Raw genomic sequence first — 22,650 nt, forward strand, 5'->3', positions numbered from 1 at the left:
GTCATTTCAGACGGCAACAAAGCTAACAACCAAATCAAACAGAGAAATATCCCAACAGATCTCAGCTCACTGAGCAAACAAACGAAGAAACTCAGGTTCCAAAGAGCAGGGAGTTCAGTTATGAAACAAGGTTTTGATACAAAAGGAAGCTTAAAGCCACCACTGGTGATCAGGCACAGGAGAGGAAGGTCACACCGGGTGTCAGGCCATGCTTCACACACACACATACACAGACGGTTTGATCAATATTTGTCCTGGAATGATAGGCAGTGGAAAATTTCTAATTGAAAGGACAGCATAATTTAGAGCTCGCATTCATTCATGTTGCGTTCCTGGAAGAACACACGTTTTTAAATCCAACATAAAATAAGCTTGAGAATCCAACAGTTTTTTTTTTCAACCAAACTACAGACACCTCTTGGAAATAAGTGCTGTGTTGTAAAGCTTTTCTATTATATCTTCAGCAGGACAGGAAACCCTCAGCTATGGTTTTGGTGAGGGATCTGCAGCACAGGGGCAACAATTTCAATCCCCGTGTTCTGAACCTAATACCAAAAACATCACAACAAGCACGAACACAAAGGCTCCAGAAACTTCCTTCAGGCTGTCTGCATGGGCACAGAAAGGCCAGCGGGGCACAGACATCCCAGCCTCCCCTGCCCTGGGATTTATCCCTGCTGGCATTAGAGGTTTCATTTCAGGTCACTCCAGGAACAGAAGAAAGATATAATCCTGTGGGTGACAGCCAGCCGTTGCCCCCTGCCTTCATGAAAATGATGATCTCAAGTTGAGGATCCTGCTGCCTTGAATCATCACTGTTCTTTCCTCTGTGTGTGTTCACTGTCACAGATTGTTTGCTCGTGCTCAGACCATAAGGTTGCGATTCAGTTCTTTCTCTCTATCAAGAGTTAAAGGAAATTTAAGCATGTGACGCCCTAAGCGTGGACTTTAGAACTTGGCTCAAAAAAAAAAAAAAAAAAAAAAAAAAAAAATTAAAACACAAACAAAAAATATACCCAGAAAAAAAAAAAAAAACCCTACCCTCTTGCCTATTGACTTTGACACAGATTGACACAGTGTGCAATGCATCAGCCAGTTCACTCAAGGCCGTGACAGAGCTGATGGGTGGCACTCAGGTAACTATCAGAGGGGTAGGGCACCTCCAAGTGCTCTGTGTGATTATGGGAGGTACCAGAGTTCTATCGGGTGGTGCACAGGGTAATTTCTGCCACACAGGGGAAAGCTCTGCAGGAGATCTCCAAGAGCATCACAGAATGATGCTTACTGAATGGAGGCAAATACAGAGGCAGGATGATGGCTTCCAGGCAGAAGCTCTCATGGAGTTTATTTGAACAGCCTAGCTGGAAATTCACAGGAAAAACAGCTCCATCATTCCTGTCAGGAGTCAGAGTAGAGATGATGTTCCTCTGGCAGTCTGTCCTGCCAGAGCACCTGTCCTCCAGCACAAGAGAAAGCACTGCCATGTCCTGCTTCAGATGTGCTTTATTCCTCACGAAGCTGATGGAAAAGAAAAAAGCCTTTAAGTTGGTCACGTGGCATTAAAGACCGCTTTGATGGACTTCAAAGAGCCTTGCTGAAATCAGCAACCGTGCAGGCAGGCAAAGTCTGAGCACAGAGCACTTCCCAGACTGGAGACAGCATCTGCTTCCAGGGGAGAACTTTGAGTGGAGGGCAGGTGGAGCGCCAGCCTTTCCTACATCCAGAGAACTGGCCTAGCACCATTCTGCTGCATCCACAGCAAAGGGCTGCCCTGCTCCTCCTTCAGGCCATCTCTCTTCCATCTGTGGCTTACAGCTCCTCACAGGGAGCGGAGGGTCAGCACTGAGCTCTGCTCTCAGTGACAGTGACAGGGCCTGAGGGAACGGTATGGAGCTGTGTGAGGGGATGGCAGCTGGGGGTTAGGGGCAGGTGCTGCATCACGGGGCAGTGAGCATGGAACGGGCTGCACATGCCACTGCCATAGGGGGAGAAGAATCTGCCTATACAAAGCAGGGCACACCAGCACAGTCTTCAAGACAGCATTTATCCTGAGAACAAATGAGGCTGGGACGCTTCACTGGCAGCCAGCTTCTAGGGGAGTTGTGCTTTCTAGGTTTCACCCACACACAGTGCTGTTGCATTTGCATTTCGTAACACTTGCAAGAGAACACTCAGAGCAGGGAGGGGAAAGGAAGATCCTCTATGAGAGCTACCAACCCTTCTCAGAGGACCAGCCCTTGTCCTGCTTGACACTGAGTGTTGCAGTGCCCTGCTGCACCAGGTGCAGGCCTCCAAACTGAGGCAGAACTGCAAACATTCACCCTCAATTAAAATGACATTTGGTAGAGTCAATCGATACTCTCCAAGATATTTCCCCAAATAGCCACACATTTGGCTTAAAACCATTTGGCTCGCTGCCCTTTAAAAACATCCTGCAGTGGAATTGCCAAGTCAGGGCCTGAAGCAATTCCTGAGCACCAGGTGAGGAGGAGCTCAGGTGCAAGCCATGCACCTTTTTGATTGGAAGGGGTGCAGCCTGGATCTACCGTCCCTCACCCTCATTTAAGAGTCAGCAACCAAGGAAGCAGCATCTCTTTGGATAGAAATTGCACTCCTCTTGAGCCATCACTGGTCATTGGAAGAAGTGAGCCAATTTTTCTTCTTTGTTATCTTCTGCTGCTCTGTAGTGCTTGTATCCTATTAGAAGGCACTGTCATTGCTTGCTTTTGCCATATACATCCACTTCAGAAACTCATGCCTGCCAAGTTTAAGCATTTGGAGTTCCAAGAAGAAATGGCTCTACCTTCATTTATTATTCTTACAGCCTTTGTGGTCCATTGTTTTCCTCCGTATCCAAGTTTACTTCATATAGAGCAATAAAAGCACCATAACCCTCAAACCACCTTGTTCTAGTTGGCCAGCAGATGACTACGCAAACAAATTTGCGTCTTATCAAGCACACTAAAGATTAACACACCCATGTTTTTACTGCATGGCTCTCCTTTGAGCTAGAACGACTGTTCTAAAGACAGCAACTGCGAATAGTTGTTTCCAAGGGTAAGGTATATGCTTCACCATTTGTTATCAGAACAGTATCTCCACTGAGACGCTGGCTAGGCATCACAGTTTAAAATTCCTCTATCTTCTGAAGCACAAAAATAGAGAGAAGTGACAACATTTCCAACTCTCGGTCTGCTTGTAAGCTGCTGAAGGGGTCTGAACCAGCAGTGCATATACCAGGGCAAACAGCAGACTCTCTTGAAACATATTTCAGTTTCTCAACACCAAGCCCTCAACACCAAGTCATACTGTATGATAAAAAGACCATTACTCCAGCAGTTTTCTTGGAGGTTTCCACAAGTGCCTGAAGTTTGGGGGTTGGTCTCGATGATCTCTAGAGGTCCCTTCCAACCCCTACAATTCTGTGATTCTGTGAAGTTCACTGAGTCTCATGCACCTTAGGTGCTTCTTCAGGGCGAAGTCACCATCATCTGCCCTGAGGAGAGCAAGAGAAATAAATGCCACAGGTACCCTTGCCTTCATCGGGTGGATGGCCCACCACAGCCAGGGTACAAGAGGAGCTGCAGCCAGGACCAGAGCCTCAGCAAGGAAAGACACAACTGTGGCAGCAGAGGTAAGACAGATGAATCAGCACTGAGAATTGAGCTAGAGGAGTTGCATGTGTGATTACAGGAGGGATAAGGACAAGACCAGAGGATATACAACTCTGACATCTTTGTTCCATTTGTTTACATCTATACCCTTGATACACAGCGCTACTGACTTAGTTTAACTGCGTACCTCCCCACAACTTACAAGCCTGCCTTGAAATTTGAGTCCTAGCCTTGCTACAACTTCCAGCAATGTTCATTCATTATCTGCTTGCAGAGAGCTGCAGATTAAGTTCTGCCTCCTTCATATCACTTACGTGCACAAAGATACTTTGCTGGCAGTTCTACCAGTTTGGAGTTAAAAATAAAGCAGATACATTTGATCAGCTTCAGTGCAAGGTATGAAGGCTCAGAACGCTGGTTCAAAGAAGCTTTCAGCTAGCTACAGCGACTGCTTCATTGTCTAACTGATCAGTCAGGATGATGGTTTCTTTTCTCCTATAATTCTTTATTTCCAAGGCGTTCTTGAGAGAACTGTAAAGTTCTAGGGTTCCTTCCTGTAAAGCATCGTTCCTGGTGCAAGTAACACTACAACAATGTAATATTCTCACAGTATACAATCCAAGACCTTTCTTCAGAGAAGATATGTATTTAAGGCAGATGATAACACAAAGTCAGATTTTAATAGGCTCCCTCACAATGAATGCTACTACTTTAATTCACTGCTAGTTCTAAAAAGCTTACTGCAGCCTTATGGCTATAGTATGGTGCCCTTCAGAAAGGGAACTGCCTCTTGCTTGCAGCTCTTCAAGCAACATCATAGTTGCTACAAAGGTGCAAACAGGCTTTCACTATTGCCGATCTAATAACAAGTCCTAATGACAATTTTAACAGGGCTTGTTGTATCTAGCCTCATTGACAGAGTTGAAGAAAAAAAAAAAAAAGCTAATTTGTTTTGAAAATGAGTGAGTTTAGACAAAGCATTGCAGAATATTTGATATTGACAAAATATTAAGTTCCGTGCCAAACCCTAAGTTTTTAACCAGGAATCACCTGCTCTCACTATAGAAGATTCTTGCTATGAGGAAGCTTGTTCCCATAGGAACGCAGTCATGCTGGTATAATGGAGATGGCTAACGCGTTTCCAAAAACAGCCAGCAGAATAGTTCTGCTGCATGTTCTTGCAGCTGCTCCAGTTTAAGCGTATGTATTATGTCCTATTAGATCCAGTTGAAATTACATCCCTGCAGGGGAAAACAAAACATCCTTCTATCTATAAACATACATATGTATGCTTTCATACATATACATTATATATGTGCGTGTGTGTGTGTGTGCAAACTATAATTTCCCTCAGTGCATATCTGAACATTAACTTTTCCCCCAGACAGAAAATCTGGCACAAAAAACAGACATTGCAGTAAATTAGAACTAAACCACTGATCTGAACTTTGGAAGAGGGAATTACCAGTGCATCAAGATTCAAAACAAAAGAACTGCAGATACACCAAATATGCACAAAAAGTCATTCTAGCAGAGCTGTTCTGTTTTGCCACACTGCCATATCTTTGAACTGTTCAATTTCCTTTCTGGCCTTTAACTGTATTTTATTGCAACCTCACTGATCTCAACACGAAGACTATTACTCCAAGGTGCTAGTCCATTTGAGTGGAGATGGCAGAAGACTTTGGACCTCTCTTGCTTGGGGACCACTTTCCCATTAATTTAATTTCGGTTGTCTGCTTACAAAAATTTCCTGCCAAAACTTTCCTGAGGGGAAAAGGCATCCCATTCAGACCGATGTTTAGCTATCAGATGGTTTATACAAGATAAGCATATGGCAAGTTACGGTTAATTCAGAGTAGCATTGAGTGGCTGGCTTGCCCCAAGCAGCAGCTAGCTGTACCCTTGGCAATTCTGTAGATAAATTTTTTGTCCTTCATGAGGGCTGGATTTCACAGAATCACAGAATCATAGAATCACAGGGGCTGGAAGGGCGCTCCTGAGATCATCAAGTGCAACCCCCTGCATGTTCCTTACCACAGGTCACACAGGAAGGCATCCAGATGGGTCTTGAATTTCCTCCCATCCCAATATAAAGGCAAGGATTTAGGGGGTCCTCCTCCACATACAACCCTCATTGACAAAGGAGACAAACCATTCTCCAGACGTCTCTCTTAGGTATCCATGCCCGGGTTGGGCTACCTATGCCACTTCTGAGAATCCTAAGGCCCTCAGAGCCCCTCAAGAAGTGCTTCTGGCGAGCATACACAAGCATCAGCAGTGCTGACTCCATGAACTCAGAGGTTTGCAGGGAGCAAAGCTGATCTCCCTCCCCCCACCCAGCCCATGGCCAAGACAGGCCCCAGCCCCACCAAGGTCGCTGCCATTTCTATCTTCCTCAATGTGTTGTGCCAGCTTTTCTGGCTGCCCTGGGAAAGAGACAGAGCTGACCTTGTTGGGTATTATAATGCTGGAAATTTGCCCATGGCATATATTTACACAAGAGCATTGCTCAAAGGACCCAGGCAGAGCCTGTGCCTCCCTAAAGGGAAAGGAGAAGGGGAGGCCACGGGCCAGGCCACAAGTGCAGGTACGAGGGGAGCCTGCTCTGCCTCCAGCCAGTGATGATCACCTGCTGCTGAGGATCTCCCAGAGCTCAGAGATGGACAACTAACTCAACCCTGAAATTCTGGAGTGCACCAAGCACCGTGCTCGTGAGGTACCACATTGCACAGAGGCAGAAGAACGCCATTAAGAAGATGCAAAACCTCAGCTCACCCCACCAAAAGTTTTCCATTCTCCTCCTTCATTCCCACTGGAGTCGCACTCCCTGAATTTAATAGTTTCAAGAAGAGGAAAAAAAATCTCTTGAATGATTTTTTTTTTTTTCTCTTGTATATTAAACATTTCCAGTCAGGCTGAACTTGTGTGAGAGTCTCTGCAGTGAAGCGCTCCGCCAGCATGTCCCTCTGGGAACTTCAGATGCTATTTATTTAATGTTTTTACTCTCATTGAAGACTGTGTCTCAGTAGGTGTCAACAGCATTTTTGCTCTCTCGCAGCTCCTTGGTCAGCCTGTCCTGTGAACTGGAGGATTTTCCTACCCAAGGCAGCCAACATACTTACAGACTTGCTCACATGAATGTTTCAGAAACCTGCAGCTATGTTTTAAAATTATCCGGAGATGATTAAAAATTAACACAAGCCATGGCGATGACGGATGTTCTTCCAGGCTTCCTGCTGCAATCTTAACACCCAGCAATTCTATACTCTAGTCCAAATTATCTCAAAATGGTAAGGAATGGGATAAATCACAGCTGTCACTTTATTAAAACAGTAAAAAAAGTTCTTTTCAGACATCAGTCTTGATGTTCTGTTCCATTCTACTGCCATTGCAAGCCGCTTCTTATTTATGCTGCTGCTTAAGGAGATTACCAGGAGCACAGGACATTTGCTCATCTGAATAAAGACTACTCCATTTTGAATCTCACACCTATGTTAACTTATTGTGATACTGCAAACATATTTCTGATTCCACAGAAGAAAACTTCAGCGAGACAAGGACAGAGATTGGGGTTGTTTTCTCTACAAGTGTCCACAGTTTTTGTTTTCCAAGAGAAGGGAGGAGCTATGTGGCCCTGTTCCCATTTAATCACTCAAATATGAGCCAGAAACTGCTACGTTCCAGTTGCAGCTTGGACGTGGCCACCTTCCTTGTTTTGTCTATTTATCTGCAAGCTCACTGTGGTATGGGACAGCATTTTAGCAGCAACTAGAAAAACAGAACTCCTGTCTTTAAGACAGGTCTTTAAGAGACTGCAGAATATATACAGCAAACAAACAACCACAACAACAAAATCCAGCCCAAGATGAAGGAGTAACCTTAAAAATTCAAGCATCCAAGAAGTGAGGAAGGAAAATTCAGGCTGAGTGTGCAGCTCTTCAGCCCCCTTGCCATGCATTCATCAGAAGGGAGGATGGTGTTTCTTTCTGATGCAGCTCCTTCCCTCTGTGTGCGAACCCAAACATATGGTTCGCTCCTCCATACCGCTTGCATGTCCTGAACCTGCATTTCAGCAGCTGCCTCCACCGCAGCCCAGAGCAGCTGGGAGTAGCCCTTGTAGGCCTGGGGTCCGGATGCTCTCAGCTACTTTGGAAGGCTGAAACTTGCTCAAGGAAGGCATAACCTCTGGCAACTTTAGCAGTTAAGCAGTAAGAAGTCTCTAGCTAGAACCATGGGCACGTTACATGATTCAAAGGCTTAAAAACAGGACAGAGGTGGGTGCGTTTTGATAGGAAGAGCATTCCTTCCTCCTTTCCCAGCCCCACTTCAGACACAGAAGCCCACCTCCTAAATTTTTGTTTCAGTGCAGGCATGCTTGGGTATTTCAAAGGAAGGGTCAGAGGAATTTCTAACATGGGAGAAGCAACGTGTTTTTTTAGTTCCTACTATTCGAGCTGCCATAATGACTTTGACCAAAGTTTCCTGAAAAAATGTTAGGCCGAAAGAGGGTCTAACAAAGAAAACACCATGGTCTTACATTGGAAAACGTTAAGTCATCTTAATAAAAAGCTCTTGCCACCAGCCTCACCTAAAGGTACTATGAGTCAGAGGAATGATATGGATTAGAGGTCTCACCGCTTAATTAGAGTGGCCTAATTTCTTTAAGAGACAAATATCTACCCAATTGGCCCTGCCACCCACTGCTTGCCTTCTGGTGATCGCAGGAACCGTTCAAGGCAGTACAACAAGCACATCAACACCACATGTGCCACACCTCTGACATCTTAAATAATGAGGTTCTGTGCCTTTGTGATCTGCATGTCAGCTGATCTGTGCAGGCAATGTTTCACCTTTGCTGTGGCTATCTGCTTCTGCTCATCCTGCCAGCTACACACAGGATCTTGCTCATGCTGTTCCAACCGTAATGTTAGGCAATCACAAATCTCTCCCACTATATAATCACCATGCAAGAATTTGGTTTTACGTTCACTGGCTACTGTTGGCACATACCTTAGAACAAGGCAAGAAAATAAAGTTATAAAGTTCATAAGAGACAACTGTGGCTGTATGCACTTCCAGGAAATCTGTTTTTCAAAGATGACAAGCAGGTTAGCGTCAAGCTTTTATGCTCAATTGGTAAAGGCGGCCCTCAGAAATAAAACACTCAGGCTCCTGAAAAATTTCCAATGGGAAGCAAGTACTTAGCATTTCTGAGAATCAGGCTAAATTTACAACAGACCGAAGGTTGGGGTCTGGCACTGGAACAGGCCTTTACTATCCAGATGCAGTATTAGTATTTCATAAGGAATTTGTACTGTCCTTATCCAATTTCCATTCCTGACTATGGCTTTCAGTGAAATGCATTTAAATTCTCTCTACTTTATTTCTGCTAAAACCTCCTTTTAAGCAGAAGGATTATTAAATTCACATTCCAAGTCTTCCTTCAAGGCTACGACTATTTCCTCTTCTGAAATGCAATTCTATTCCACAAAGAGACTTTGGGAAGAGAAGAAAAAAAACATTTGTAAGATTGCATATTTGCTGTTTCTCCAAAGTCTTGCACAGCAAGTGTGCTCAGAGATTACAGAAAATCTGCCAGGACCTGGCGGTGAGGTCCATGACCACTGGAGGCAATTGTTCCTGTTGTCAACTACAGAAGCAACAAAGTCCTGCCTCCAGATGCCCACTTTGCTGAATTTTGTGTAACAGCATTACTAGGCTGATCCTGACAGGTAGAAAACAGTGCTGTCAAAACTACAAGGGAGAATCACATTTACTTTTCCTTCCACTAGCTGCCTCCACTCCACAGCTCTAACAAGTGTCAGTGACCATGAGAAGCCTGTTTTTATCACTAAAGCACACAAACAGTAAACTGAGGACACTTGAGCACTGCCCTGGCCACGTTGGTGGTCAGGACTAGTTAGTCTCACAGAGTTAACTCTCAACTCAATACAAATCCTGTCTCTGACTAAAGCTCCAGACAAAGTTTTCAACTCTACAAAGTGAAATTTTTCCAGTTTGAGGAGGCAAGCCATCCAGGAGAACAGCTTCCGCTTCTGCGGCCTTCCACACTTGTTCTTCACCCTTGCATTGCAACAGGACTTAGCACTGACTATATTAAAGCCAAGACAGCAGATGTTAAAACCACAACAGCATAAGGCATCCCCACTTGGGTTCACTTTCTTATGAAAGCAGAGGCACCATTTTTGCAGGCTCATTTCTCAGTGGCAAATTGCTGCGCTTTCACTTTTTGTTCGAACACCCTCCACCCTCCGTGATGTCTTTAAACCCAGCATCTGCACTTACCTGTGTCACCCCAAGTTCCTCACTATCTCCAAATACCCACAGCTGATGAGTCTCTCTTCCAGCTCTTTGTGCACTGGGTAAAAAAGTTATCATGCTCTACCACTCCTGTTACCACTTGTTGTCCAGCCACTTACATAAGCCCGTGACCTCTGAAATAAAAACATTTGCTTGCACTTGGGTAGAGCTGGTTGGTTGGAAGAGAAATTGGAGAGGAAAATGATTTAAAAAACAGTCACAGAAGCAGGTTTCCAGCATATGTATTTTTGGTTTTCCTTTCAACTCTGCTATTTCCTCTAGTCCACCACTGCTCCCCATCAAAGAAAAAAAGTTTCAACCAGCAAAGTCAATTTGTTTAACGTTTCCACTTAACCTCCAGCAAATGGGACTCCTGTAGCACACAGAGTCACCTAAAGCCTTGCTAAGCACAGATCAAAAGGATGCAAGGAACTGGAAAAGAACATTCACCTTAGGTTGTACATATCCATTTATATTTGCTACTAAACATATAAATAGGCTTAGAGAGCCCGGTATTTCTAGCATGCCAATTATCTCTGTACTCTGGTGCTCTGCTTATTAACAAATATATCTCCACTTTTGACTGAGAAAGTCATATTTCTGTTGCATGGTGCTTTCTCAAAATGGGTTCATCATTTTGTGCAAAGGAAGGGATGTTTTAACCCCCTTTCAATAATGCTGTTGGGTAAGACAGCACATACATACACAGCACCCACAGGGCAGCTCGTTTATGTTAGCACAGAGGCATTTGTGGAGGTCTGCAGAGGCAGTGGGGCTGCTGGGCACAGATATGCACACTGCAAATGTCACATGAGGTGAAAAAGCTGGGTAATTTAAATAACAATAAACAGTAAAATAAATATTTTCAAAGCTAAATAGCAATCCAAATACATAACAGATTTTCCCAGCTCCTCTAATTTTGATGCAAGGAGGTTCAATAAGCTCAACCATTCCCATGAGCAGCCCTGACTGCAGGCATCACACTGTCAAATCAGGTGCTAAAACACACCTGGACACAAGTGTGCACAGGGTGGGCTGATGCTTTTCTCTAGCTTTGGAGGAGCTGTACAACAGAGGTCATGCCTCCAGCACCAAATAACTCTTAATATTTATCCCACAAGAGTAATTTAGTGAAAGGAGTGCATTTTTCTGCACACATCAAACCTGCCCCCGAGTTAGAGCAGCCTCTGGACCTGCACCCAGCACTGATGTGGTGGTCCTCTTTCATTTCCCTGTCATCTGGGAGGGGTTGCCTTTGGAAAATATGCTCTGAGACTCAGTTGCCCTAGCGAGCTTTTAGGCTCCAGAGCAAAGCACACACAGTGGTTGCATCACATCAGACATGCAAGGGGTAAAAAGTCTGCGCATTAAGGCTGCAGGTCTGCATTTTCTTGCGTTATTTCAAAGGGTATGATGTGACCACAGGAGTGCAGAGCATCTCCCCAATGGGTGAGTGACAACAGCTGGGCTCTGCCCTGGGGAAGGGAGCCTACACTCAGGCCTGCCACCTCCCACCCAACCCATCTATCTCTGATGTACCGCAGGGTGAGCGCACCAGTGCCACCTGTTAGGAAAGTGTCACCTCAATCTGCACTGGGAATGCCCACCTCAAAGTCCATCCGGAAGAAAATGGGATTTGGGAAACACTCTCTTTACCCCCAACATTTCCCATTCTTTGCTCAGCACTGCCTGCTGGGATTGCAAAGATTGCCCATGCAGCACCAGGCTGCTGCAGTGTTCCTGCACCTGCAGTGCTGCAGGGACACTGGAGCCTTACAGGCAAGGTTTGGTGGCACCAAGGGCCATTGCAGACCAAACCTTCACAAACGAACCCGTCACAGAGCTCAATTCTAAAGTCAGTGAAAGCTCAAAAGATGATCAGTTTTGAGAGGAATGCAGAAGCAAGTCCATCGCTTCCTCCAGTAATAACATTAGACTTCCCTCTGCAACCAAATAATCCATTTTGTTTATCAAATTAGTAAACTTTTGACTGAATCACAGGGGACGTTACACTATTTGTGACAGCTTGGAAAGGCTGTAAATCATCCACAGACTGTAATGGGAATATCGCAAGTCATTGTAATGCTTTATGGAGCGCACGTTGCTATCTCGCATGAACCATATGTTGTGGTGTTTGTGTTATCCAACCCTTACATAAGCCGTTGATGAAATTACCATCACAAGACAACAGCACTGATGGGATGGAGCAGGGAAACTCGGCGGTGCGGTGGCCCTGCCGGCTGGCCGTTGATTTGGGATGGCGGGGAAGGCGCACCTTGCGGGACTGGGGATGAGAGGGTGACGGGATGCAGCGCGTTCACTCCAAAGTGCGCGGTTAGGGATGGGGCTGAGCGGCTGGGAAGCCTATGGGACGCTGCAGGGGGGAGCCGTGCGCTCCGGACCGCCCCAGGACCCGCAGCGGTAGCGGTGCCAGCCCGGCGGGCCACGTGCCGCGCACCGCGGGCACAGACTCCACCTCCCCCGGCTCCCGCCCGCCCCCACGCATCCAGGAAGGGAAGAAGAAGAGGAGGAGGAGGAGGAGGAGGGAAGAGGGGGGGGAGGAAAAAAAAAAAAAAAAAAAAAAAAAAAAAAAAGCACACCGAGAGAGGTTGAAAGGAGGGAGCTCGCGGAGACCCACCCTTCTCCTCCCTCCTCCTCCTCCTCCTCCTCCTCCGGGTTGCTGGCCGGGCTTTTGTTTTCCTCCAGCTCCCCGTTTCCCACACGTGATTGCCGTGTTGTTGCACGGGGCGCTGCGCCGCGCGGCTGCACCCATAAATAGGGGCAGGGCAGGCGGCAGGGGCTCGGCACGGCCGGGCGGAGGGCAGCCCCGCGCGTTCCCATCCATGTGGCCCGACGGGGCGGCAGCCCCCCCGATGGCACCCGTGTCCCGCCGCCCGCCCGCGCCTCGCTAGCCCGCCGGCCTGAAGGGCGGCAGAGAGAGAGGCGGCGGCCGGCGGGAGGAAAGCGGGGAGGGAAGGGGGCCGACAATGGCGGCGGCCGCCGCCAGTCCGGGCAGCCCCGCGGCCGCCGGGCCCCTGCCGCCGCCAGAGTCGTGCCCCAGGAAAGGGCCGCCGCCGTTGCGCGGCGACCCCCGGCGCAGGCAGGCCGCGCTCTCCTTCCTCACCAGCATCTCCCTCGACGGGCGGCCCCCGCCGCCGGGCGCCGACGGCTCCGCCGCCGCCTCCAGGCCCCGCCAGGCCCCGCCGCCGCGGCTCGGCAGCCCCCCGGCCGCGCCCGCCGACCCGCCCCGGCCTCGCGAGGAGGAGGAGGACGAGGAGGAGGACGCGTTCGCCGCCGTGCAGGTGCCGGCCGCCGCCTTCCTGGGCGCCGCGGGGCCGGCGGGGAGCCGCGGCCGCCTCAACTCCTTCACGGCCGGAGTGCTGCCCGCTCCCTTCGGTCGTGCCAGCCCCCAGGGCCCCGGCTGCTGCGAGCCGGGGCAGCCCGGCCCCGCCGCCGCCTTCGAGCTGCAGCGATCCCGGTAAGCGGCGCCGGGGGGCGAGGCGGAGGGGAGGGGCGGGCGCGGGGCCGGGCAGGTGCTGAGCCCCGTCCGCGGGCCGTGCGACGGGCTGCGGGCTCCCCGCTGCCGCGGCGCTTCTCGGGCGGGCCGGGGGTCGGGGCGGAGGGGCGGGCCGCGCCGCCGGCTTCCCGGGACGCCCTTCGGTCGCCCGCGCTAGGTGTGCCCGTGGGCTGCCGCTTGCCGCGGGGCTGCTCGCCTCGAGGCGAGCTCATCCCATCCGCTCGAGAAGCGGAGACTTTGTGCTGAGAAGCTGCGAGCGTGTGTAGAAATGTGCAAATGCGTATGGGCTGCTTGCTCTGCGGATGCAAAATGAGCTGCTTGCGCTTCTCCAGCAGCGCTCTCGGGTATCGAGGCTGGAGGGGAAGAGGGGACCGCTTTCGGAGCCCGCACCGGCTGCCGCTCCCACATTCCCCATTCGCCACACTCCCTCTTTGCTTCTCCCTCGGACACATAGGTAGGCTTTGAGTCACATGTTGTTATTGCAAGGGCTCGTAAGGGTAATTAAGCATGGATCGCCGCCGAAAAATCGCTCTCAGAACCAACTGGCTCGCAGAAATCCCAGGTGTTCGGGAGGCGGTTGTTTCAGCTATGCTCCCTGTTTCTCACTCTCCACCTGGGTCTACTGGTTGCTTTCTGGTGCTGCCCCCCCAAGTGTCAGTCCTACCTTCCAGCCCGTAGCCCACCAGTGGGTTACAGCCTGTCTTCTCTCTGAGTGTTTATTGTAGTGAGTGCTCCGGAGCATCCTCCTCGCTTTCCCTTGCACCCATGCATCCTGCTCCCGGTCCTGGAGTGATGCTTAGTTGCACCCGCATCATTTCTTCCTCAACCTCTTGTTACTTTGCCGTGCATCTCCTTGCCACCCTCTGGGTTTCTCCTTCCATGACTCTGCTTTTCAGAATTAACACAGGGAGGTAATACTGCTCTTGTCTGCAGACCGGAGATCCAAAGCCCCATGGCTGTGCTGGTGGCTGTGATACGGCACATGTGCAGGCTGGGACAGGCCTTGGCCTGTGTTTGACAAATTTATTTCTGTTTTGGAACATGTCTTTTTCTGCTGTTTAATACATATAGCTGAAGGGGTAGGATGGCAGCATGCATGCAGTGGCTTTGCCCAGCCTTTTCATTTCAATGAAATGCTGCTGTACAGACCCCGATGCCTGGATGAGCTCAGTGCTACTCAAAGGTAAATCACAGACATGCACGTGGCTGGCATCAGCCTCAAAGCAGGTGCTCACGCAGCCTGTGCTGCCCTGCAGGAAGCAAGGGTGGGTGGCGGGAGCCTGGCATGGCAGTGACTGCCCAGAGACAGCCGTGAAGGCACAGAGCAGCCGCCAGGAAAATCAGATTTCTGTAGTTCGTGTATATGGCTGCTGCCTCTCTTCCCACCCGTTTGCTCTCCTTGCAGCAGGTTTGGAAGTGAGTTTGTGTCATTTGACAGAGCAGTCCTCTGTGTGTAGGAACAAAGAACCACCTTCTGGTACCCTCTTGGGCATCATGTTGTTGTTTTTGTTTAGTTTTCAGAAACCATTGTTGATGCACAATCAGAGCTTCCTGATTTTTTTTTTTTGTTTGTGTTAGCAGTTTGTATAATTGCAGACTGGTTTATATTTAACAAGGTTATCATTAACGTGGTTTGGGTTTGAGCTCTGTGCATATTCACAAGGCACAAGTGGCACAGGGAGGAACATGGAGCTGCTTGGAGGCTAGTGTGTAATTACATGAAAGGGAAAAACACTGGTGCAGGAGTTGGCTTGTTGATGCTTAAGGCTCTCGTCTGGGGCTGAAGAAGTTTGTCTCAGCTAGGTGGCAGAACCTGGGGCCAGGTTGTGCCACGTTTTATTTTGCACTGAATTAATTCATTCAATAGCCTCATCTCAATTAGCGAGGACTTCTGTGGAACAAGATTTCAACAACACTGGTTTAAAGTCATTACAGAGTCTGGAGGTTGGGTAATGACCCCATTCACTTGTTTTTCTTTATGCCTATGATTCTTATTGCCATTATTTTCTTTGCAAAAAATACTGTCACTTCCATATGTGAAGTTTCCTTTTCTATGCACAGCTTTTCCCAGTGGCTCAGGTTGTAAGGAAGCAGTGTGGTTTTGCCAAGGAAACAAATCAGTGAGTGGATTTGGAGTTTAAGCAGTGCTTCCAGTTGTGTTTGTCGATGTCACTGTATGACAGCAGATGGGAGGGAGAATTTGTACTCGGAGCATCTGGCAACAGAAAGGGATATCTGCTGAGTAATTGCTGGGGGAAGGGGGATTCTGTAAGAAAAGGCGTTCAAGCTACCATGCTTCAAGTGGATATATCTTCAGAATGTATTTACCTGCAGAACAAATCTCATTTCCTGTCTAATTCTGAAATAAGTGTATGATTATTAAAGCTTGTAAAGATTCAGTTTGTTTCTACCCATTAGAAATCGTTTGTGTCTTCCACCTCCTATCTCTTTCAGCTCTGACAATGCAGAGGGTAGACAACTTCCTCGCTCAGCTTTCCATTCACTGCCAGAGTTTTGTTATGCACAAACTCAGACTTTCATTGAAGACATGAAAGCATTTGGGTATTTAAGAATAGTGATGTTTTGGCCAGGTATTCATCTTCCAAAGAGAGGCAATAAAGAGAGGTGCTGAAATTGTAGACGTGCCTGGCTGTTGTGGGCCTTGCTGGGTACAAGCGCTCTGGGAAGCACCCCAGTTTTACTGCAGAGCTGGACGAAAGAGGAGCTGCTTTGAAACGGGTGTGTTACAGGCAGAGTCCCGAAGGAGGAGCAGAAGAAAAGTGGAGGGCACTGTCCACCCTCTGGAATCGTGCCAGCCTCAGGCGTTTGCTTGTGAGCCACTGGAATTGCATCGGACCTTTTGTGTGCAATTGAGGCTCTGTTATTCACTGAACCTAAAGCCCTTCAGTCAGCCTGGGTTTTAGAATGATGTAGACAAGAACAGCGTGAAAACAGCGATTTAATGGTCTGAGAAGTGAATGGAAAGTGCACATGCTGAACTAAGTCTTTTCATAGGTATGTGACCTTGTGTACACTGATCATTGCTGCCTCTGAAGGAGGGGATGCTTTGGTGACTTCAGTCATCATTTCAGGAGGCTAAATGGCTGTCCTGTGCCACCTCAAAGAGGGGATATTCAAGAGGGGGATTAAGACTCTGTAATGGGGCCGTTTGAGTGGTTGCATCAGTGTCCTGCTGCGGCTTGTTTCCAGCTCTGCAGGCCATGTTGAAGTCTTTGATGCCAGGAAAAGACTTGCTGTCCTTGTGCACCCATCTTGCAGGCTACTCATGAGCCCTGTGAAGGAAGCATAAAGCCCCATTTACTTTCTGAGCTGTGCACATGCTGATCGAAGCCAGTTCAGCATCCTCACGAACTGGCACCCATCTCTGATCTTTACATGCCTTTAGGAAGAAATTTATTACTCAGAGGTTAGTGAGGCGCTGGCACAGCTGCCCATGTAAGCTGTGGTGCTCCATCTCTGGAGGTGCTCAAGGCCAGGTTGGATGGAGCCCTGGGCAGCTGAGCTGCTGGGTGGCAGCCCTGCCCATGGCACAAGGAGGGACTGGGTGGGCTTTGAGGTCCTTTCCAACCCAAACTATTCTGTGATTCTCTGTGGTCAGGGCACAGGTTTGAACCTCTCCCTGTTGCTTCCTTGGAATATGTGGAACCACTGTCCTATTTCAGACCTCATTTGAGGCTGACCAGTGGTTCAGAAGTTATTGTAGTACTGTCATAGGAGGATACATATGCCAATGGACAGCATAGCTGCATCAGCCTTGTTTCCTTAATTTACAGAGCTTTAAAGAAAATTGCTCAGAAGCTTGCTCTGGCATATTTCACCTTTTACTGTAATACTCAGCAGATATCTTCAACCAGTCAGAAAGATAATATTCATCAGACAAGAAAGAAACCTCTTTGCTGTCAACTCTGAAGAGGAGCTGGGACAGAACATAGTGTACACAACTACTAGGGCATTAATTAGTCATCTTTAAAGACAGGCACTAAGGCAGAGCTGTCTCTGAAAGAAAGTATCAAAGTTTGACAGGTTTTGAAGTAAAATGACCCTAAAGCCAGCTCAGTTGCTTTCTTTTTATCAGGAAAGCTCCTGTTCAGGCAGGCAGGCTGGCCCATTTTGTTAAGTTGCTGCATGCTACTTCTGCAGGCATGGTGGAGAGGTGAGGACTGGGGCATCCATGTGACTCACCAGCCCCCCAGACCGTCACAGGAACGTAGTTTGATGGTTGGTAGGTCGATGAGATAATGACAATAGTTAGATGACAGCTTTTGTATAGTAAGTGTATTTTAATCAGTAGCTGTTATGAGTTTGTGAATTATTCTGGTGGAGGATATAGCTTTGATTGGAGCAGTTGAAAACAACCAAAATACAAATACATGATCTAAAATGTTCTGTTTGAAAGGAAGGAAAAAAAAATCTCCAGTAATGAAGATTCTGTGGTTTGAGTTCAGAGTAGTGAATTCCAGGTAGGCTCTCTGGAGTCTCTGTAGAGTGGGTAGTTTGCAGTGAGATAAAGACAAGAAGTGTGAACAGTGATTCAGAACCAAACCATGATTTATTTGTTCCTTATTTCAGCTGTTCTTTGTCTCTCAGTCAAGTTCTCCACTACGCAGATGTAAACTGTATAGTTTAATCTGAAAATACAGGAGTTCAGTTATATTTTTCGGAACTTCTCTGCATTACGACTTCTGTAGGCACAAACTCTTACCCCATGTTAAATATCCGATTCTGTTTGAGCAATACAAATACCCGTAAGATTTGTGTCTGGACATACTCTTGTACCTCTGAGGACACAAGTAGTCCTTTCTTGCAAACAGTTGTGGGACTGCCACAACACAGCAGGCATGGTGACACAGCAGGTGCAGTGAGGCATAGAGCTGGCTGCCTCAGTAACCTGACTGATAAACCCTTGCCAGCTTGTTGTAAGATGTGATTGCTAGGAAATGGAAATCGCATCGTTTATCATATATCTCCCAGCCTACAGTTTGCAGAGAAGTTTTTGATTCGTAAGAGGGTCTCAGCAAAGTTTTATTTCCTGCAGGAACAGGATAAAGAACTCATAAGATCTGTTAGGAGAGGAAAATTTCACTGCTGCTTGGAGAAAACATGATGTGCCAGTAAGATGCTTTTGAGAACCTCTCTGGCATGCATCTTAGGGTTTACTTTTCAGGATGCAGTATGCAGATCTAGAGAGTACTTATTTAAGGAACTGTGAGGTTCCTCTACAGTGGCTACTGTGTTTTATGTGTAGCAACTGCCTTCCTGTCATGAATGCTAAATGTATTTTCTGTTCTAATGATGTGTTTCAGAGTCAACATTGCTCTTAGTGGCTACGTTTCAGAGTTTTTGCTGAAGGAAAGTTTTCTGTTACGGAAAATTTAGAAATGAATGGAAAGTTAAACAAAGGCTGGCTTGCCTTCTTTAAGAAATGTTGATGTATCTACCTATCTATTTATTAAAAACTGCCCCATTGTCCTGTATACAAATATAAAGGACAATTACATGTTCTTAGTAAGCAGTCTTACTTTACTTTTGCCTATGTTATTATAATGTTATTATAAATTAGAGTGGCAATTTTGAGGCTTAGGGAAAGAAAGACTCTCTCCCCACAATTGAAATGTATTTTTTTTCCTGTTTGTCTTGGATGGCAAAAGGAGTTTTATGTTCTTTCTGACCCCAGATCCTGCAAGCTCTTAAGTATGCATTTATGTATGAATGAAATTACTCGGTTAAATCAACGGTCAGTGCATAAAGTTATTCCTGTAAATAAATCTTTGCATTTTCATGGACTTTTCTGTATAATATTGGTGGGATAAAAAGAATAGAAAGCTAGATAACTTTATTTATAACTCCTCAATGGGACAACTATGGATTGCATTTTGGTGTTCCTACAGGTAATCATGATGCCAAGGCAAATGTAATTAGGTTTTCAAATCTGAGTGCTGTGTAGACAAATCAGCTGTAAGAACATCATTTTATAGATAAAAGCATTCAAAAGAAACATAAATCTCCCTGTGAAGGAGGAAAAAATCCCCTAATTTTGTGTAACAGGAAAAAGCTGTAAGGTGACACTGTGCTGACTTCTTTCTGCACCACATCATTCAACTGGAATGAGACTCATGGAACAAATGGGAGAAAATATTCTGCTTTATTTTCTTTCTCTGGACTTTGGGTAGGATGTTGAGGACTAAAAAGTTAATGCTGCTCATTTTGCAGCAGTAGGCTTCAGTATTTCCAGCATCATTTAGTTCTGATGTGTCTGTGGGGGATGGAAGTGCAGGGAGAGGTCCTAGCCCTCCAACAAGACTAGATCATATGGAGGTTAAGAAACCTAGGGAGATGGGGTATTGAGAGATCCTGAATTGAGATGTCTCCCTGTCTGACCAGAGTACATGCTGGCACTGTGGCTGGATTTTAATTTCATCATGATGAAAGATTCAGATGTTATTACCATTGCTTTTCTGTAGAGCTGACACTGGAACAGCCTGTTCCCAGCTGCTAGCAGAAGAAATTCCAGCCCCAGCATGATGGTGTGCTCTTTGGAGGGTACAAGCAGCACTGCATTGCCAGCCTGCTTTGGAAGTAGATCTGCTCAGTCTTAGTCTCTTGGGCAAATGGTGCTGGAGGAGGGGAGAGCAGAACTTCACCATCCCAAGGACCAAAAGTAGGGTCCTTCAGGAAGGACATGAAAGAACATCTGCTTTCATCTGAAACACAAAGAAATGGAACCAAAAGGTGACTCTCATAAGACCCTTTGCCTCTAGGTATACTTGAACCGTGTATGCCATCTGCATGGATGGCGTAGATCTCCTTTATATACAGTCCATACCTTCGTGTTCACAGTTGTGTTTTGGGAACTTGTACTTCCCAGCCCACTGTGCTCAGCCTGTCTAAAGGATATAATATAAAACAAGCTAGAGATCAGCTATGGTCTGAATCATGTCTTGTCTTGAAAGCATCTTTTTGAATTTTTTTTTCCTTACCAACTTCATTCTTTGTGCCTTGTCAGTCATCCCTCTCAACAGACAGAGAGTTTTATTTTCCTGTTGCTTCTGTGCTTGAATTAATACTTGCAGATCCAACAGAAAAGGAGGCTCACTTCCTCCTTTCTCGGTCTCGTTTTCAATCAGTTCCACCCAGGCAAATGCGGGCTGACAGAAAGAGCTGCACACGTGTCTGTAGGGGTGTGCTTGGTTTGCACAGCACAGAGGGCTGTCCTTGTTAGGTGGCAGGACTATGTGAAAAAGGGACTCCATTTTGATGCCTGGCACATAGGCAGAGTTGAGAGGACTCAGTAGTTAACAAGCAAACTACAGTTTTCCACACTGCTCCAAGTGAATGATATCATTTCCGTAATTAAGCACTGTAAAACACTGGTGTGTTTTTTTGGATAAAGTGAAAAGAGGGAAAGCACTTTCTGATGTGACAGTGCAAAGTGTGGTTTAATTGCTTCGGTAGGTGAGTTGAGCAGGTACTGCAGCATGTTATGTAAAAAGACATGGAAAAATCATAGGCTGCTATTAATAGCCTAGAAAAATGTTCTTTAAAATACAAAGGCATAATTATGCTTTCTAAAACAGAGTTAATATAACCTCCTGTCTTCATCTCTTATGCATCTTGGGAACCTCTTTAATTTTATATGGCCGTTGTTTTCCTTAATCAAAATTGTGTTTGAACCTTAAATGGTGTTTGTAGAATACCATCTTTTCACATAACCCAATACAGGAAAGGTTACAGATAAGAGTTGGTTACTTAAAAATGTAAAACTATTTACAGAAGAACACAAAGTACCTTTGTTAAGTACCCCCAAAGCGACCTTCTTCTGCAGTTTATCTACAAAATCCACATTGTCACGTGTGCACAACTTATCTCAAGTTAAAATGCTTTTCTATTTCAGAAGTAGCTTCAGGTATTGCAGGAATCATGAGCAGACTTGCAAGCAGCAGAAAGTATCTGTGGATATTTATTTAAAGGAACAATTTTCATTATGAAAAGTTTTATGCTTCTATTTGTTTTAAAGAAATTGTTGTATTAATTTCTTATTTGTTCATTAGGTTCCATGTTGATTTGGAACTACTCAAGTCAAAAACAGTGCTTAAGTGTAATAAGGAGCAAATGTATTTAAAAAAAGAAAAAAAATTGTATTAATTTGTCAGCACCCTTCAGTAGTCATTTTTAAGGTTAATGCAACAGTAGTAGATATTGCCAGCCTCATACTTTGTGTTAAGACTGAATGCATGATGTTAATGAAAATGTGTATTTTCTCCCATTCAGTCTTGAGCTCAGAGCATTCATATTCCGGAATGATATATTCTTGCAACAGGAGCAGGAAATTTTTATAGCGTGGTTCTGATGCTGTGCTCAAGGCCATACAAAATCCTGTTGCTCTTCCATGTTGTTTATGAACTAACCTCCAGAACTCCTTGCTGTTTTCTGCAGTAGGGCACCTCACAGTGATGTAGGTTATAATTTACTACACAGGGAAAGGAGGTGAGCGATGGAGAAGAAGGGGCTGAAGTACAAAAGACCTTGTGAACCTCTTGCAAATGTTGAGGCATGTGAAAAGGAATGGTCTGAACTGCTCAGGCAAAAATGAGACAGGATTAGGCCTGTCTACTCTATTGTAGGTGCAGAGGTAATGTTTCCAGTCTGTCAAGCAATTGCCTACCTTGAATATTGTAGTGGATAAATGAACATGATAAGAAGTGGTTGAGGATGGCGCAATCTATTGTATAACCAGTAGTTGTCTTGTACAAAACAGAACTGCAACAAGTGCAGTTCCCAGGAAAATGTCAACGGTGTTTCTTTTTTTCTGTGCATGCGCGTATCATCTACACGTTAGAAGAAGCACAGCTTTTGATGTGTTTTGATGATGACTCTTCATCCTCATGTCCACTTTGCTAAGGTAGGAGGTTATGGTAATGAAGATTGGACTTTGCAGTGTCTTTTTCTAGATTACCTACGTCTTGTGTCATTGGGGCTGAAGAACACAGCAGTGGAGCAGTTCAAGCTGAGACTTTTTTTTTTAGAGTCTCTGAACCATGAATTTGAGGAGCTCTCTGGGCTCCTTTGCAAAATCTCACTTTAAAAAGACAGTTCATGCTTTTCCTTTAAGTTTTTTTTTTCTGCAAATTTTGCTTCCTGCATTTATCAGCCCTGCTCTGGTTCACACACTCGTCT

General features: G+C 46.2%; 1 protein-coding gene across 2 annotated transcripts in view; it reads left to right on the top strand.

Moving 5' to 3' along the window:
• The first annotated feature begins 12,497 nt into the window (after window positions 1–12,497).
• Window positions 12,498–22,650, top strand: part of CABLES1 (Cdk5 and Abl enzyme substrate 1) — a 68,983-nt gene continuing 58,830 nt past the window's right edge. Inside the window, exon 1 of one of the 2 annotated variants that reach the window (XM_052704342.1) lies at window positions 12,498–13,416. In XM_052704342.1, coding sequence (XP_052560302.1) covers window positions 12,926–13,416 — 491 coding nt within the window. In that variant the 5' untranslated portion in view covers window positions 12,498–12,925. Of the gene's footprint in view, window positions 13,417–13,889; window positions 13,910–22,650 lie in introns of those variants that run through there. The other variant, XM_052704343.1, reaches the window with a different exon arrangement.

Source organism: Tympanuchus pallidicinctus, unplaced genomic scaffold, assembly GCF_026119805.1.
Source record: "Tympanuchus pallidicinctus isolate F22 unplaced genomic scaffold, pur_lepc_1.0 scaffold5, whole genome shotgun sequence".
NCBI lineage: Eukaryota > Metazoa > Chordata > Aves > Galliformes > Phasianidae > Tympanuchus > Tympanuchus pallidicinctus.